The sequence below is a fragment of the Grampus griseus genome (genome assembly GCF_964374135.1).
Source record: "Grampus griseus genome assembly, chromosome: 11".
Lineage (NCBI taxonomy): Eukaryota > Metazoa > Chordata > Mammalia > Artiodactyla > Delphinidae > Grampus > Grampus griseus.
In genome coordinates, this window is record NC_139005.1 from 7,892,158 (window position 1) to 7,909,012 (window position 16,855).

Sequence of the window (16,855 nt, forward strand, 5' to 3'; positions counted from 1 at the left end):
GGTAATAGTAAGGTGAACAGCTAGAACACCACTTAAGAGCAGGAAAGGCACGGTGCCCTCCCACATAGAGGGTGAATCATCTTTATGTATTTACCCATTTCCTGTAATGATTCAAGACATTGATGAAGGGAAGTGCTGACTCGAGTGGCAGGTGAGTGTCACCCAATGCAACCTCTCCACTCACAGCACACTCTTTCCTATCAGTAGCACTCAGTCTTGCCCCCTGACCTTTTTTATCTTCCTGCCCGCCCCCCCCCCCCACCATTACACCATTAGCTTCTCCTTTCCCTCAGGTCAGGAGAGTTTTTCTTAGTCTTAGGGATGGGGAACCCTTTTTTTTCCACACACTTCTTTTTTTAAGCATGCATCCTCAAATAGTCCCTGTGTATTAGAGAAGCAAAAGGAGCTGGAATATTTATATATTGAATCTTGAGATTTACTGGTGTGAGGGCAGCAAAGCTTTCAGCAGATCTTGGGGGGAAAGAAGGCTCCAAGAACAGAGATGCAGAAATCTCTCTATGTACAATGAGGGTTCCCAGGGATATGAGAGAAGCAATGACAACTTCTGCTACAAGTTAAGGTGAGTGGCAGGGGATGTTTGATTATACACATATATTAGGATGCATATTTCTCCTTATCTATGTGGACAAAGTTTATCAATTTGTCAAGAAGATGACACAAAGAATTGGATAGTTAAATCAGACTCACAGCATCATCAGGGATTTTACCTAGTAGCAAGCTTTACTAGTAATTTCTATGATACAATCACTGTGACGTACAGACCAAGTGGTGAGAAGTACAAGCTTGCCAGTGCAGCCTGCCAGGTCCTTCCTTTCCACCTTAGGATGTACTGTGGTCCAGACTAACAGATTAACATATGAGCATCCAAATGATGCTTGTGGCTGCACCACAAACACAAAAGGAGATGCTAGGGTCATTATACATCTCCATTTCATACTCAAATGGTTATATAGTTTATGACACATTTTTCTAAGAAGCCATGCTCAATAAACCAATAGACCCCAATTCCATCTCTTATTTTGTTTTGTTTTGACCATAAACCATTTTAGGCAATCTAATACAACCTCCTAAAAACAGTCCATGATAAGGATTTTGGCAAGCAAAACCCACTAGTGTTGGCTAGTAGGTTTGTCATTAATACATGTTTCCAAGGAGATTTTATCAGGTCAGAATCCTTTTTTTTTTTCCCCAGGGAGTCCTTCCCCTCCCTTAAAAGGAGAATAATTTGCAACTTGATGCTAGCAATTTTCTTTCCACTCAGAGAATGCACACATTTTCCAAGTCGTGAGATCAAAGTAAATTTCTCATTTGGGACCATTGGAATATATACTATTACTGTGTTCTGGAACATTTTAGTTATACATTGTTAGGCAGGGAAAAGACCTCACTGTTTATAATTAAACTGACATTCATTTATTTTCCCCAGCTTTTTGTTCAGGTTTGAATGATCTTTAGTTATTGGAGTCATTACTTGCTTTGAGCAAGGGCAATACTAAATTACAGGGAAGAAAAATTGTAGTTGCCTGCAATGGACACTAGGGCAGAGGACATCCTGCAGAGAGACATGCATTTTCTCGAAGGACACCTAACATTTAACAAGCAAACATGTAAGTGAAGCTGAACATTTCAGTGGAATTTCCATCTGGGTTCTCTCTGCAACAGACCCCTATAAAGGTTTGAGTGAAAAGTTTATTTGGGATGTGTGGTGCATAAAGGTAGGGAGTGTTGATACAGGAAAGGGAAGGCAGAACTCACTATAGGTCATTCTCTTAATCTAGATGCTAGAGGAGGAGACTGGAACTTAACGCTGTTGAAAGATTCTGGGAAATGGGAAAAACACAATCTTCTAAATTGCTTCACATTCAGGTCAAAATTGCTGAACTACCCCAAATCCTGAGATTCGTTGCTTGAGGGCCATCCAGGTGAGAATTCCTTAGTACTTCTGGACTGTCATGTGTGAGAACAGCCAAGCTTTCAGCAGTTCCAGGAGGAAGAAGTCTGCAGACACAGAGCTGCAGATACTGATTGGCCATAGTTTACAAATATTCCGAGGGATATGGGTAGGGAAATGAAAACTTCTGCTGCAAGTGGAGATAAATAGTAGGGAAACTGACACAAAAACAATTCAACTGCCTATGTGCAAAAATGGACCAATCAACCAGGGTCGACAATTCAGAAAGAATTAAAGGGCGTTTATATACACACACACACACACACACACACACACGTACATATCTTGTGTGTGTGAGCATGTGTGTATTCAGTTATCTTATTTGTGACTTGAGCTTAGAGTTGTTGGACTGAACACATCTTTGATGGATTTTGACTTCTGAGTTAGTGAACTAAGGTAAAGAGAGAGACAGAGAGCAAAAAATGAGCAAAATTAGGCAGTTTTTGCTAGTTCCACTTTGTACCACATTAAAACAGAAAAAATAGAATTTAAGAAGGCACAGTTTCATTTATATCACCTCTTTCAACTTGGATTTGCGTACAATCTGGATGAAGGATTTTCATGTTCACATTCTCGAGGAAGGATTTATGTTTTAGCTATTTTGGTGATTCAGTGAAAGCAGCCCAATGCACACAGTGCAAGTTAAAAAGATGGAAAACTTTTAGCTTCATGGAAACCAAGAAATCAAATCACAGTCCTGGTTTTTTGTTTCTCTTCTTCTTTTTGGTTGAAAAGCCTGTCTTTTACAAAAGAGTTCATCTAAGGTAATATTATGCTTAAAAATAGACAATATAAATAACAAAAAAACTTGGGAGTTATTTTTTGTGTGGGGCTGAACGGTAGATTATATTTCCTGACTCTTAATCGTAGATCAATGTCTCTGTTCTCGACTCTTAATCTGCCTATCTGTCCCTCTTTTGAAATTCCCACTGTTAAGGTTACGCTTGAGGACAAAAATGTGTAACTTGAATTATCTCTATATTATCTGAATAACACTGTAAATGATTATAATAATTAACATATTAGTAAAAATAAGGAGAGTCAAGATTAAATGAAACTTTTTAAGGCTGTTGTGAATGAGGCACTGCGTGTAGGCTTAGGCCAGCTGAGTCAGTCATAGTGTGTGTGTGTGTGTGTGTGTGTGTGTGTGTGTATGGGACAGTCATGGGAAGTCCCTCTGATTCTACCTTTTTTATCTTTGCCTTCCATACTTGAGTTAATGAGGCAGGGATCAGAAGCACAGAAGGAGAGTTGGAAAATTCCAACCGCTCTGTACTAAAGAAAATAAATGAAAATCAACAAAACATATAGACACAGAGAGATAGGCTTCATTTGAAATATATCACATATGTGCTCTAGAGAAAGACTACAAGGGTTTCAAACATAAGTGACCTTTTTCTAGTACTTAGCTTTACTATACCATACTTTTCTCATTGATAAAACATGTATATTTATATATCTTTATTATTAAGTCATTTTCAGGGATAAATAAGCTAATATACACCGAGTGCTTTAAACTATGTTTGGCATACGGTAAATAATAGACATTTCTCATTATTAAAAAAGGAAAATTAGAGCTTCCGGGAAATGGCGGAAGAGTAAGACGCGGAGATCACTTTCCTCCCACAGATACTCCGGAAATACACCTACACGTGGAACAACTCCTACAGAACACCTACTGAACGCTGGCAGAAGACCTCAGACCTCCCAAAAGGCAAGAAACCCCCCACGTACCTGGGTAGGGCAAAAGAAAAAAAGAATAAACAGAGACAAAAGAATAGGGACGGTACCTGCACCAGAGGGAGGGAGCTGTGAAGGAGGAAAAGTTTCCACACACTAGGAAGCCCCTTTGCGGGCGGAGACTGCGGGTGGCGGAGGGGGGAGCTTCGAAGCCGCGGAGGAGAGCACAGCAACCGGGGTGCGGAGGGCAAAGCGGGGAGATTCCCGCACAGAGGATCGGTGCCGACCGGCACTCACCAGCCCGAGAGGCTTGTCTGCTCACCCGCCGGGGCGGGCGGGGCTGGAAGCTGAGGCTCGGGCTTCGGTCGGAGCAGGGAGAGGACTGGGGTTGGCGGCGTGAACACAGCCTGCAGGGGCTAGTGCGCCACGGCTGGCCGGGAGGGAGTCCGCGGAAAAGTCTGGACCAGCCGAAGAGGCAAGAGACTTTTTCTTACCTCTTTGTTTCCTGGTGCGCGAGGAGAGGGGATTAAGAGCGCTGCTTAAAGGAGCTCCAGAGACGGGCGTGAGACGCTAAGGCTGCTGCTGCCGCCACCAAGAAGCCTGTGTGCGAGCACAGGTCACTCTCCACACCTCCCTTCCGGGAGCCTGTGCAGCCCGGCACTGCCAGGGTCCCGAGATCCAGGGACAACTTTCCCGGGAGAACGCACGGCGGGCCTCAGGCTGGTGCAACGTCACGCCGGCCTCTGCCGCCGCAGGCCCGCCCTGCACTCCATGCCCCTCCCCACCCCGGCCTGAGTGAGCCAGAGCCCCCAATCAGCGGCTCCTTTAACCCCATCCTCTCTGAGCGAACAACAGACGCCCTCCGGCGACTTACACGCAGAGGCGGGGCCAAATCCAAAGCGGAGCCCCGGGAGCTGTGAGAACAAAGAAGAGAAAGGGAAATCTCTCCCAGCAGCCTCAGGAGCAGCGGATTAAAGCTCCACAGTCAACTTGATGTACCTGCATCTGTGGAATACCTGAATAGACAACGAATCATCCCAAATTGGGGAAATGGACTTTGAGAGCAAGATTTATGATTCTTTCCCCTTTTCCCCTTTTTGTGAGTGTGTATGTATATGCTTCTGTGTGAGATTTTGTCTGTATAGCTTTGCTTCCACCATTTGTCCTAGGGTTCTATCCGTCCATTTTTGTTTTTTAAGTTTTTTCTTTTTTTCTTAACAATTATTTTTTTATTTTAATAACTTTATTATATTTTATCTTACTTTATTTTATTTTACTTTATCTTCTTTTTTTCTTCCTTCCCTCCTTCCTCCCTTCCTTCCTCCCTCCCTCCCTCCCTCCCTTCTTTCTTTCTTTCTTTCTTCCTTTCTTTCTACTTCTACTAATTCTTTCTTTCTAATTTTTCTCCCTTTTATTCTGAGCCGTGTGGATGAAAGGCTCTTGGTGCTGCAGCCAGGAGTCAGTACTGTGCCTCTGAGGTGGGAGAGCCAACTTCAGAACACTGGTCCACAAGAGACCTCCCAGCTGCACACAATATCAAACGGTGAAAATCTCCCACAGATCTCCATCTCAACACCAGCACCCAGCTTCACTCAACGACCAGCAGGCTACAGTGCTGGACATCCTATGCCAAACAACTAGCAAGACAGGAACACAACACCACCCATTAGCAGAGAGGCTGCCTAAAATCATAATAAGTCCACAGACACCCCAAAACACACCACCAAACGTGGACCTACCCACCAGAAAGACAAGATCCAGACTCATCCACCAGAACACAGGCACTAGTCCCCTCCACCAAGAAGCCTACACAACCCACTGAACAAACCTTAGCCACTGGGGACAGACACCAAAAACAACAGGAACTATGAACCTGCAGCCTGCAAAAAGGAGACCCCAAACACAGTAAGATAAGCAAAATGAGAAGACAGAAAAACACACAGCAGATGAAGGAGCAAGATAAAAACCCACCAGACCTAACAAATGAAGAGGAAATGGGCAGTCTACCTGAAAAAGAATTCAGAATAATGATAGTAAAGATGATCCAAAATCTTGGAAATACAATAGACAAAATGCAAGAAACATTTAACAAGGACCTAGAAGAACTAAAGATGAACCAAACAATGATGAACAGCACAATAAATGAAATTAAAAATACTCTAGATGGGATCAGTAGCAGAATAACTGAGGCAGAAGAACGGATAAGTGACCTGGAAGATAAAATAGTGGAAATAACTATTGCAGAGCAGAATAAAGAAAAAAGAATGAAAAGAACTGAGGACAGTCTCAGAGATCTCTGGGACAACATTAAATGCACCAACATTCGAATTATAGGGGTTCCAGAAGAAGAAGAGAAAAAGAAAGGGACTGAGAAAGTATTTGAAGACATTATAATTGAAAATTTCCCTAATATGGGAAAGGAACTAGTTAACCAAGTCCAGGAAGCACAGAGTCCCATACAGGATAAATCCAAGGAAAAATACGCCAAGACACATATTAATCACACTGTCAAAAATTAAATACAAAGAAAACATATTAAAAGCAGCAAGGGAAAACCAACAAATAACACACAAGGGACTCCCCATAAGGTTAACAGCTGATCTTTCAGCAGAAACTCTGCAAGCCAGAAGGGACTGGCAGGACATATTTAAAGTGATGAAGGAGAAAAACCTACAACAAAGATTACTCTACCCAGCAAGGATCTCATTCAGATTTGATGGAGAAATTAAAACCTTTACAGACAAACAAAAGCTGAGAGAGTTCAGCACCACCAAACCATCTTTACAACAACTGCTAAAGGAACTTCTCTAGGCAAGAAACACAAGAGAAGGAAAAGACCTACAATACCGAACCCAAAACAATTAAGAAAATGGGAATAGGAACATACATATCAATAATTACCTTAAATGTAAATGGACTAAATGCTCCCACCAACAGACACAGATTAGCTGAATGGATACAAAAACAAGACCCATATATTTGCTGTCTACAAGAGACTCACTTCAGACCTAGAGACACATACAGACTGAAACTAAGGGGATGGAAAAAGATATTTCATGCAAATGAAAACCAAAAGAAAGCTGGAGTAGCAATTCTCATATCAGACAAAATAGACTTTAAAATAAAGACTATTACAAGAGACAAAGAAGGACACTACATAATGATCAAGGGATAGATCCAAGAAGAATATATAACAATTGTAAATATTTACGCACCCAACATAGGAGCACCTCAACACATAAGGCAAATACTAACAGCCATAAAAGGGGAAATCGACAGTAACACATTCATAGTAGGGAACTTTAACACCCCACTTTCACCAATAGACAGATCATCCAAAATGAAAATAAATAAGGAAACAAAAGCTTTAAATGATACATTAAACGAGATGGACTTATTGATATTTATAGGACATTCCATCCAAAAACAACAGAATACACATTTTTCTCAAGTGCTCATGGAACATTCTCCAGGATACATCATATCTTGGGTCACAAATCAAGCCTTAGTAAATTTAAGAAAATTGAAATTGTATCAAGTATCTTTTCCGACCACAACGCTATGAGATTAGATATCAATTACAGGAAAAGATCTGTAAAAAATACAAACACATGGAGGCTAAACAATACTTAATAACGAAGTGATCACTGAAGAATTCAAAGAGGAAATAAAAGAATACCTAGAAACAAATGACAATGGAGACACGATGACCCAAAATCTATGGGATGCAGCAAAAGCAGTTCTAAGAGGGAAGTTTATAGCAATACAATCCTACCTTAAGAAACAGGAAACATCTCGAATAAACAACCTAACCTTGCACCTAAAGCAATTAGAGAAAGAAGAACAAAAAACCCCCAAAGTTAGCAGAAGGCAAGAAATCATAAACATCAGATCAGAAATAAATGAAAAAGAAATGAAGGAAATGATAGCAAAGATCAATAAAGCAAAAAGCTGTTTCTTTGAGAAGATAAACAAAATTGATAAACCATTAGCCAGACTCATCAAGAAAAAAAGGGAGAAGACTCAAATAAATAGAATTAGAAATGAAAAAGGGGAGGTAACAACTGACACTGCAGAAATACAAAAGATCATGAGCGATTACTACAAGCAACTCTATGCCAATAAAATGGACAACATGGAAGAAATGAACAAATTCTTAGAAATGTACAACCTGCCAAGTCTGAATCAGGAAGAAATAGAAAATATGAACAGACCAATCACAAGCACTGAAATTGAAATTGTAATTAAAAATCTTCCAACAAACAAAAGCCCAGGACCAGTGGCTTCACAGGCAAATTCTATCAAACATTTAGAGAAGAGCTAACACCTATCCTTCTCAAACTCTTCCAAAATATAGCAGAGGGAGGAACACCCCCAAACTCACTCTATGAGGCCGCCATCATCTCAATACCAAAACCAGACAAGGATGTCACAAAGAAAGAAAACTATAGGCCAATATCACTTATGAACCTAGATGCAAAAATCCTCAACAAAATACTAGCAAACAGAATCCAACAGCACATTAAACGGATCATACACCATGATCAAGTGGGGTTTATTCCAGGAATGCAAGGATTCTTTAATATACGCAACTCCATCAATGTGATAAACCATATTAACAAACTGAAGGAGAAAAACCATATGATCATCTCAAGAGATGCAGAGAAAGCTTTCGACAAAATTCAACACCCATTTATGAAGGCCATAAATGACAAACCCACAGCCAACACCTTCTTCAATGGTGAAAAACTGAAAGCATATCCACTAAGATCAGGAACAAGACAAGGTTGCCCACTCTCACCACTCTTATTCAAAATAGTTTTGGAAGTTTTAGCCACAGCAATCAGAGAAGAAAAGGAAATAAAAGGAATCCAAATCGGAAAAGAAGAACTAAAGCTGTCACTGTTTGCAGATGACATGATACTATACATAGAGAATCCTAAAGATGCTACCAGAAAACTACTAGAGCTAATCAATGAATTTGGTAAAGTAGCAGGATACAAAATTAATGCACAGAAATCTCTGGCATTCCTATACACTAATGATGAAAAATCTGAAAGTGAAATGAAGAAAACACTCCCATTTACCATTGCAACAAAAATAATAAAATATCTAGGAATAAACCTACCTAAGGAGACAAAAGACCTGTATGCAGAAAATTATAAGACACTGATGAAAGAAATTAAAGATGATACAAATAGATGGAGAGATATACCATGTTCTTGGATTGGAAGAATCAACGTTGTGAAAATGACTATACTACCCAAAGCAATCTACAGATTCAATGCAATCCCTATCAAACTACCACTGGCATTTTTCACAGAACTAGAACAAAAAATTTCACAATTTGTGTGGAAACACAAAGACCCCGAATAGCCAAAGCAATCTTGAGAACAAAAAATGGAGCTGGAGGAATCAGGCTCCCTGACTTCAGACTATACTACAAATCTACAGTAATCAAGACAGTATGGTACTGGCACAAAAACAGAAATATAGATCAATGGAACAGGATAGAAAGCCCAGAGATAAACCCACGCACATATGGTCACCTTATCTTTGATAAAGGTGGCAGGAATGTACAGTGGAGAAAGAACAGCCTCTTCAATAAGTGGTGCTGGGAAAACTGGACAGGTACATGTCAAAGTATGAGATTAGATCACTCCCTAACACCATACACAAAAATAAGCTCAAAATGGATTAAAGACCTAAATGTAAGGCCAGAAACGATCAAACTCTTAGAGGAAAACATAGGCAGAACACTCTATGACATAAATCACAGCAAGATCCTTTTTGACCCACCTCCTAGAGAAATGGAAATAAAAACAAAAGTAAACAAATGGGACCTAATGAAACTTCAAAGCTTTTGCACAGCAAAAGAAACCATAAACAAGACCAAAAGACAACCCTCAGAAGGGGAGAAAATATTTGCAAATGAAGCAACTGACAAAGGATTAATCTCCAAAATTTATAAGCAGCTCATGCAGCTCAATAACAAAAAACCAAACAACCCAATCCAAAAATGGGCAGAAGACCTAAATAGACATTTTTCCGAAGAAGATATACAGACTGCCAACAAACACATGAAAGAATGCTCAACATCATTAATCAGTAGAGAAATGCAAATCAAAACTACAATGAGATATCATCTCACACCAGTCAGAATGGCCATCATCAAAAAATCTAGACACAATAAATGCTGGAGAGGGTGTGGAGAAAAGGAAACCCTCTTGTACTGTTGGTGGGAATGTAAATTGATACAGCCACTGTGGAGAACAGTGTGGAGGTTCCTTAAAAAACTACAAATAGAACTACCATATAACCCAGCAATTCCACTACTGGGCATATACCCTGAGAAAACCAAAATTCAAAAAGAGTCATGTGCCAAAATATTCATTGCAGCTCTATTTACAATAGCCCGGAGATGGAAACAACCTAAGTGTCCATCATCTGATGAATGGATAAAGAAGATGTGGCACATATCTACAATGGAATATTACTCAGCTATAAAAAGAAACGAAACTGACCTATTTGTAATGAGGTGGATAGACCTAGAGTCTGTCATACAGAGTGAAGTAAGTCAGAAAGAGAAAGACAAATACCGTATGCTAATACATATATAAGGAATTTAAGAAAAAAAAAGTCATGAAGAACCTAGGGATAAGACAGGAATAAAGACACAGACCTACTAGAGAATGGACTGAAGGATATGGGGAGGGGGAAGGGTAAGCTGTGACAAAGCGAGAGAGAGGCATGGACATATATACACTAACAAACGTAAGGTAGATCGCTAGTGGGAAGCAGCCGCATAGCACAAGGATATCAGGTCAGTGCTTTGTGACCGCCTGGAGGGGTGGGATATGGAGGGTGGGAGGGAGGGAGACGCAAGAGGGAAGAGATATGGGAACATATGTATATGTATAACTGATTCACTTTGTTATAAAGCAGAAACTAACACACCATTGTAAAGCAATTATACTCCAATAAAGATGTTTAAAAAAAAAGATGTAAAAAAATAAAAAATAAAAAGTAAATAAATAAATAAATAAATATTTTTAAAAAAGGAAACTTATGTGTGGAATTTTATTATACCAAGTAAATTTACCTTTAAACATGAAAAAAACTTCCTGTCACCTTCTTTTGTGATAGTCAAAGGGTGTGCATTGCACAAGTTCAGTGAGAATTTCCTGTATTGTGGTTCCAGAAACATTTTAGAAGATAGTGATTTTACTGCTTCTTGTTCATACTACACATCTGTGTCTCATCAGCAGATGATGCACGCACACTTGAATACACAAGTTTTCTTTTTTAAAAAATTTCTTCATACACAACTTTCAGGTTCCTTAGCCTACAGCTCAGCTCCGTGATCTAACCCAGTTCTTGAACAAGCAGCCATCGTGCCTTTCCTGCATGAACACTGGAACAACATTTCATATGGCAGGTATGTGCAGCCCAAGTCATAAAATGAAAAAATTAAAATAACCAGGAAAACTATCTTGTGGGTATGGCTAATTTGAGGCAACGCTGTAGGACAAAAGTATACATTTTTAGGCTCCCCATGTATCTGTACTTTCTACTTTAATTTCATTTTTCTGATTCTTCATTCTGTAACTTAGAAATGATTTTGTGAAGATTTTTCCAACAGGTTTAAAGAGTGGATTCTGACAGGGATAGCTCTAAATTCTGATTGGCATCTGAATTTACCAGGAAAAATATAAACAACATAATTCTAGCATGAAAATATATAGAGAATGTTAAATATTATCAACAAAATGTTTAAAAGTGTTTTTTTTTAAATTTACCATTTGTGTTGTGACATCCCCCAAACCACCCAGATTAACAGTTTGACACATTGAACTGTTGTGAATGACGACACCCTTTGGGAGTACTCTAATGTTAATGCAGAATCTCCTGATGCTAAATTATTTTAGGGGAAATGCCTGTGAGCAAGTAATTTTTGGTATGAGAAGACGTAATACATGTAAAAAATGGTTCCTGTAAAAAAGTGGTTTTTTACGTATCATAATTCAATGTACTGTGAAATGAACTCAGGTTCCCAAGTTATTAGCGCTACATTGGTTGGGGAACCTCTCATCACACCATGTCTTCTCTTCACAGTACAGCCTCTACAAAGCTATGAGCAGCCTGACATTTCTCAGAGTAGCGAATACACTGAGATTAGCAGAAGGACACACTCCCAAGTAGTATTAATATTATTGTAACAATGATGGAATACATGTCATTTAAATGAAAGACTCTGGGTCTAGACAAACTTTCATTTGATTTCTGACTTGGGTACTTAATAGCTCTGATTCCTTGAGAAAATAACATTATTAATGGATCCTACATTTTCTCAGCTACCTAATGGGAATCAGATTCTTTATCTTGTGATTTTTTTGTTGCTGTTACAAAACTAAGAGTTTGTTATATCAGCCCACAAGACCGAACTTGGTGCCTGTTGATCTCTTTTTACTACAGATCTCTAAACTTCTTTGTCAAATTTAAAAATAAGTGGTAAGTACAGTTTGATAAGATAGAGCTGATAAAGAGGAAAAGGTATGGCTAATCTCACTGAAGAATAAAGTACATCATATAAAATTTTTGGTATTGGGTGGAGTTCTAAATGGAATGTCTTCATTTTCCAACATTTCATTGACAAAATTATGGGGTTATTAAACCAAGGAACTTTTTGGATTCTCTCACTGGTTTCTGCTTTTAAGAACTTCAGCTCCTGTGTTTGTTCTTTAAATCTTTACCCTATCTCTCTTTCTTTATAGCTTTTCAGACCACTCGATGGAGGCTGATTTCTGGGGTCTTAGGAGTAATGTGCCTTTTGTTGGTGGCTGCTTTGGGAGTTTTGTTGAAAAATTGTAAGTTTTTCTAATCAAGACTATATAAAAAGATCAAAATTGTGATGAAACTGTCTTACAATAAAGGTTTCATTTTGCTAATGTGTAATATTTTGTTATTTCATAAATCTGTGTCTGATGAAGTAAATTTCTAATTACTTCTTACAGCATTTACTAAACAAAATGTTCAGCCGACATTCTCTCCAGGACCCTCCACAGATCTCCAGGAAGGTGGGTTCCATACTTTGGAAAACTTTAGTGCTGTTAGAGAATGAAATATTCTTGTTTTTCTCACACAGAAGCATGAAGGGATATTATGCTTAGTAATAGAAATTATAGGATAGTCTCATTTTATTGCTAACTTAGTTTATTAAATTACATTGAATGTGTGTCATTTATATATTAAGTAATAAGGAAAATATTAGCCGGAAGTGACCTATTTTTCCTATGTGACTGCTCATGTTTAAGTAACAAAAGCAAATTACAGTAAATATTGTAGCTGATCCTAAGTGCCTGCTTGTGTTTCATAACACATACTTTGATACCTCTTTACCTGTACCTCCGCTTCTTCCATAACTCAGAAAGAAGCACAGAGATTTCTGCAATTCTAAACTCTACTTAACCAGTGAACGTCAGCTCAAAGATATTTTTAAACATATCTTTTCCTAAATGATGTCTCATCATCTTCTGTGTTCATATAGCACTTCATTCATATCTTTTTTCCCTCAGCGTTTTTCCAACTTTATTGAGATATAATTGACATATGACATCGTGGAAGTTTAAAGTGTACAATGATTCACTTATTACAATATTATTGCCACCATAGCATTAACTAACACCTCCATCATGTCACACAACTATCATGTCTTTTTGTGGTGAGAATGTTTAAGAAGCTCTCTTGTAGCAACTCTCCCAAGTATATAATACAGTACTGTTAACTCTAGTTATAATGATGCACAGTAGATCCCTAAAACTTAATCATCTTCTAAATGGAAGCTCGTACCTTTTGACCAACAGCTCCCCATTTCCCCCACATCCCAGCCCCTGGTAGCCCATTCAACTCTACAATCTCAGCACCACTCATTTGACAAAGATTTGAGTGCCTACCACATAATATGACTTTTATCACTGAGGATGGTAAATGTTGAAGACACTATCACTAGTAAACTGGACGGTCAGACTTCAAGCTAAGTGCTTTATTAACTTCATTTTGAAATAAAATATCCAGAATTATTTTCTGACTCAGGAAATATGCTAAAATGCTTTCCTCCTTTAAATATCTCTTTTATCTAGTTCACTTTTAATTACACAGCAGAGATCAACTTCGGGTCACTTCCTCAAAAGAGGTTCTTCTAACCGCCCCCCATCCTATACTCTGCTACACAGTATTTTAACATACTGAATTTCTTGTGTATACTTACACAAATTATCATTAAATATAATTCATAAATGACTGAAATTTGTATAATTCTGTCTCTATCTCTAGACTATAATCTTCATGAGGAAGAAGGGTCATGTCTGAGTCATTCAGATTAATATCCCCTGAACTGTGGTGTATGCAGTAAATTCTCAAAGAATAGTTGTAGAAAAACATTAAATAACAAATGAGTAAATAGCACTGAAAACAACGGAATCTCCAATGTCATCAAGTCACGTTTTGTTTTTTCTCTTAGGATCTGGCTGCTGTTCTTGCCGAGAAAAGTGGATTGGCTACCAATGCAGCTGTTACTTCATTTCTAGTGAATTAAAAACATGGAAAGACAGTAGAAATTTTTGTGTTTCTCAGAATTCCAGTCTACTTCAGATACAAAACAGAAATGAACTGGCATGTATTAAATTCTGATTTTTCTACAATTTTTTTGACCTAGGAAAATATTATCTAAGTAAGCTGAATACTTTGATTCAAGTCTTTAATCAGATAGTAAATAGGCAGTTATATTTGAACTAATTTCCTACACTTTGAAACAGTCAAACAATCTACACAAAATTTCTCAAAGATTTACATTATAGGAATGTGACAGATAAAGTACAAGAAACTTTTTAGAGAGAATTCAAAGAATAAATAATAGATCATTATTTTTATTCAAAGGACTTTGAATTTTTAGTTCATTAATTGAATTTATAATTTATTTTGTAATTATATAGCTTTTGTTATCACTGTTGGAATGAATATGAAGAATATTATAAAACAATTACCCAACTCTTAAGAAAAAGTGAAAATTTTCTCTAGCTCCATGCAGAACCTGTGCTAAGATTTATCCCTCAAGATACTGTTGGTTTGGGATCAAATTTGATTGCTGATCCCCTGTGAAGGAAGTGTTCCATGAAAGCTCTAATTCCCTTTATGACGTTTTTCATTCTTTCAAGAAGTGAGATTTTGTGGTACGTTTTCCTCCATAAATGAATGGGCCTGATGAATGAGAACTATGAGGCATGTGACTTGACTATACCTCCTAAATTAAAAGTTAAAAATGATTTTAGTTTGTATAATTGAAAAACTGAATCTGAATAATAGACACTGACTTTCTTAAAAGTACCTGATCCCTAGAGTAGATTCAAAATAGATTAATATGTTGGTCTTTGTTTCCAAACAGCATTTTTTGAACTCCATGTCCTATCATTACTGGATTGGACTCTCTTACAGTGAAGAACATCATGCCTGGTTGTGGGAGGATAATTCTACTCTCTTCCAAGATCTGTAAGTTTCTGGCCCTCAAAACCTTTTTCTGTTCTTTTTGAGTTTATCCTTAGATCTGATCAGAGAATGTAACATCCAGGAACACTGTAGGTAAGATATCCTGTTTAGGACATGAGAATACAGAAAAGAGAATTGATACAACAGAATAACAATTTTAGTCCCAACCACAACACCCAAGTGTATGCTCAAGTGACGTGAAGTTAGTGTACTTGTGACTCTAAAAGAGCTTTTGATATATGCTTTTATTTCCTGCCTTGGTACAAGCACTTGGATATGTATGTACATATACAGATTCTCACATACACAAAAGCCATCCAGAGAAAAGAGTATATCCACTATTTTCCTTATTCTGGTGGAGCCCAATATTCTCAGCATCATCCCATATTTCAAACATTCTGGGCTTATTTTCTGTGTATTTGTAATCTTCAAATCTCATTTTCATTCATAAACATGGGATTTACAGTATCATACAATGACAGGTTTTATGCTCTGATTTTTTCCCTAGACTAGATTAGCAGATGCATCTTAGAAGTAAAGTATATAACATACCCAAACCATTAAAAACAACAGCAAAAACAAAAAAATCCCCAACTTCATTGCTATTGATTATTGATGCAATAGCCGAGTTTTTGTAACATTGTACTCTGAAATTGTGAAAACTGACTTGAATGGAAAAAAGATAATGTCTCAATGTGGTAATATCTCATTAAAATGCTTTTAAAATGTCTGTAGTTCTATCATTTAACAAAAACATCATCCTTGAACATTCTCATTTCCTTTTCCCAATATATTAAAACATTATTCTTCATTACAGATTTCCATCCTTTCACCCTCTAAATCCAAAGAACTGCATAATATACGGCCCAAGCGGAGAAGTTTCGGATACAGACTGTGGGAGTCAACATCGTTATGTCTGTAAGCAACAGCTTATTTAGATGTCTCTTGGGGCAGAAGGGGTGTGCAATGAAGATTCAGTATACTTAGAATGGTAACATATATTACTAACTACCTACTTCTGGGATCTGTAAAATGTTTCAAATTGTGTCTTATCAATCATAATTTTCATGTATTTGAAAATGTGTTTAAATTTTTTATCAAGATATAATTGACATATAACATTACATTAGCTTCAAGTATACAACATAACAATAACTAGACACTAGGTCTAATTAACATCCATCATCATATATAGTTATAATTTTTAAATTTTGCCGTGTGTCTTAAAATGGATGAAATGTGTGCCTACACCTAAAATTATAGTCCAGACAAGTAATTTCATGAATATTAATGTATATGGTAAAGAGTGAATTTAATAGTTTATGCATATATTCTTGGAAACTCTCTGCAGAAATTTAAATAAAACTTAATTCATGCCAAATAATATATATCACATCGTATCAGTCCTTTGTGTGGCGTACTGAGTTGAGAAGTCCCATCCTCATCTCTCTTTTTCCGGAAGTAAAAATAATTTTAGTGTTCCTTTTCAGTTCTTTCTGGATTTCTATACATCTATATGTTCTAATTTAGAGCTGGAAGTGCCATATAATAGTTTCTTCATATGTGTCACCTGGCCTCAGAGGGGAACACATTTGTGTGTCTTCTCTTGATGCTACAGAGTTCTGCAGAACAGTTGGAAGTCTCTGGCCAAATATATGGTCT

At 37.7% G+C, this 16,855-nt stretch overlaps 1 protein-coding gene across 1 annotated transcript; it reads left to right on the top strand.

The window, feature by feature from the left end:
* The first annotated feature begins 10,948 nt into the window (after positions 1-10,948).
* On the top strand, positions 10,949-16,480 carry LOC309829546 (natural killer cells antigen CD94-like). The gene is made up of 6 exons (XM_082665533.1): positions 10,949-11,090; positions 12,427-12,519; positions 12,667-12,729; positions 14,172-14,323; positions 15,093-15,196; positions 16,011-16,480. The coding sequence occupies exons 1-6, from the start codon at positions 11,060-11,062 to the stop codon at positions 16,129-16,131; spliced, it is 564 nt and encodes a 187-aa protein (XP_082521659.1). The 5' UTR covers positions 10,949-11,059; the 3' UTR covers positions 16,132-16,480.
* The last annotated feature ends 375 nt before the right edge of the window (positions 16,481-16,855 follow it).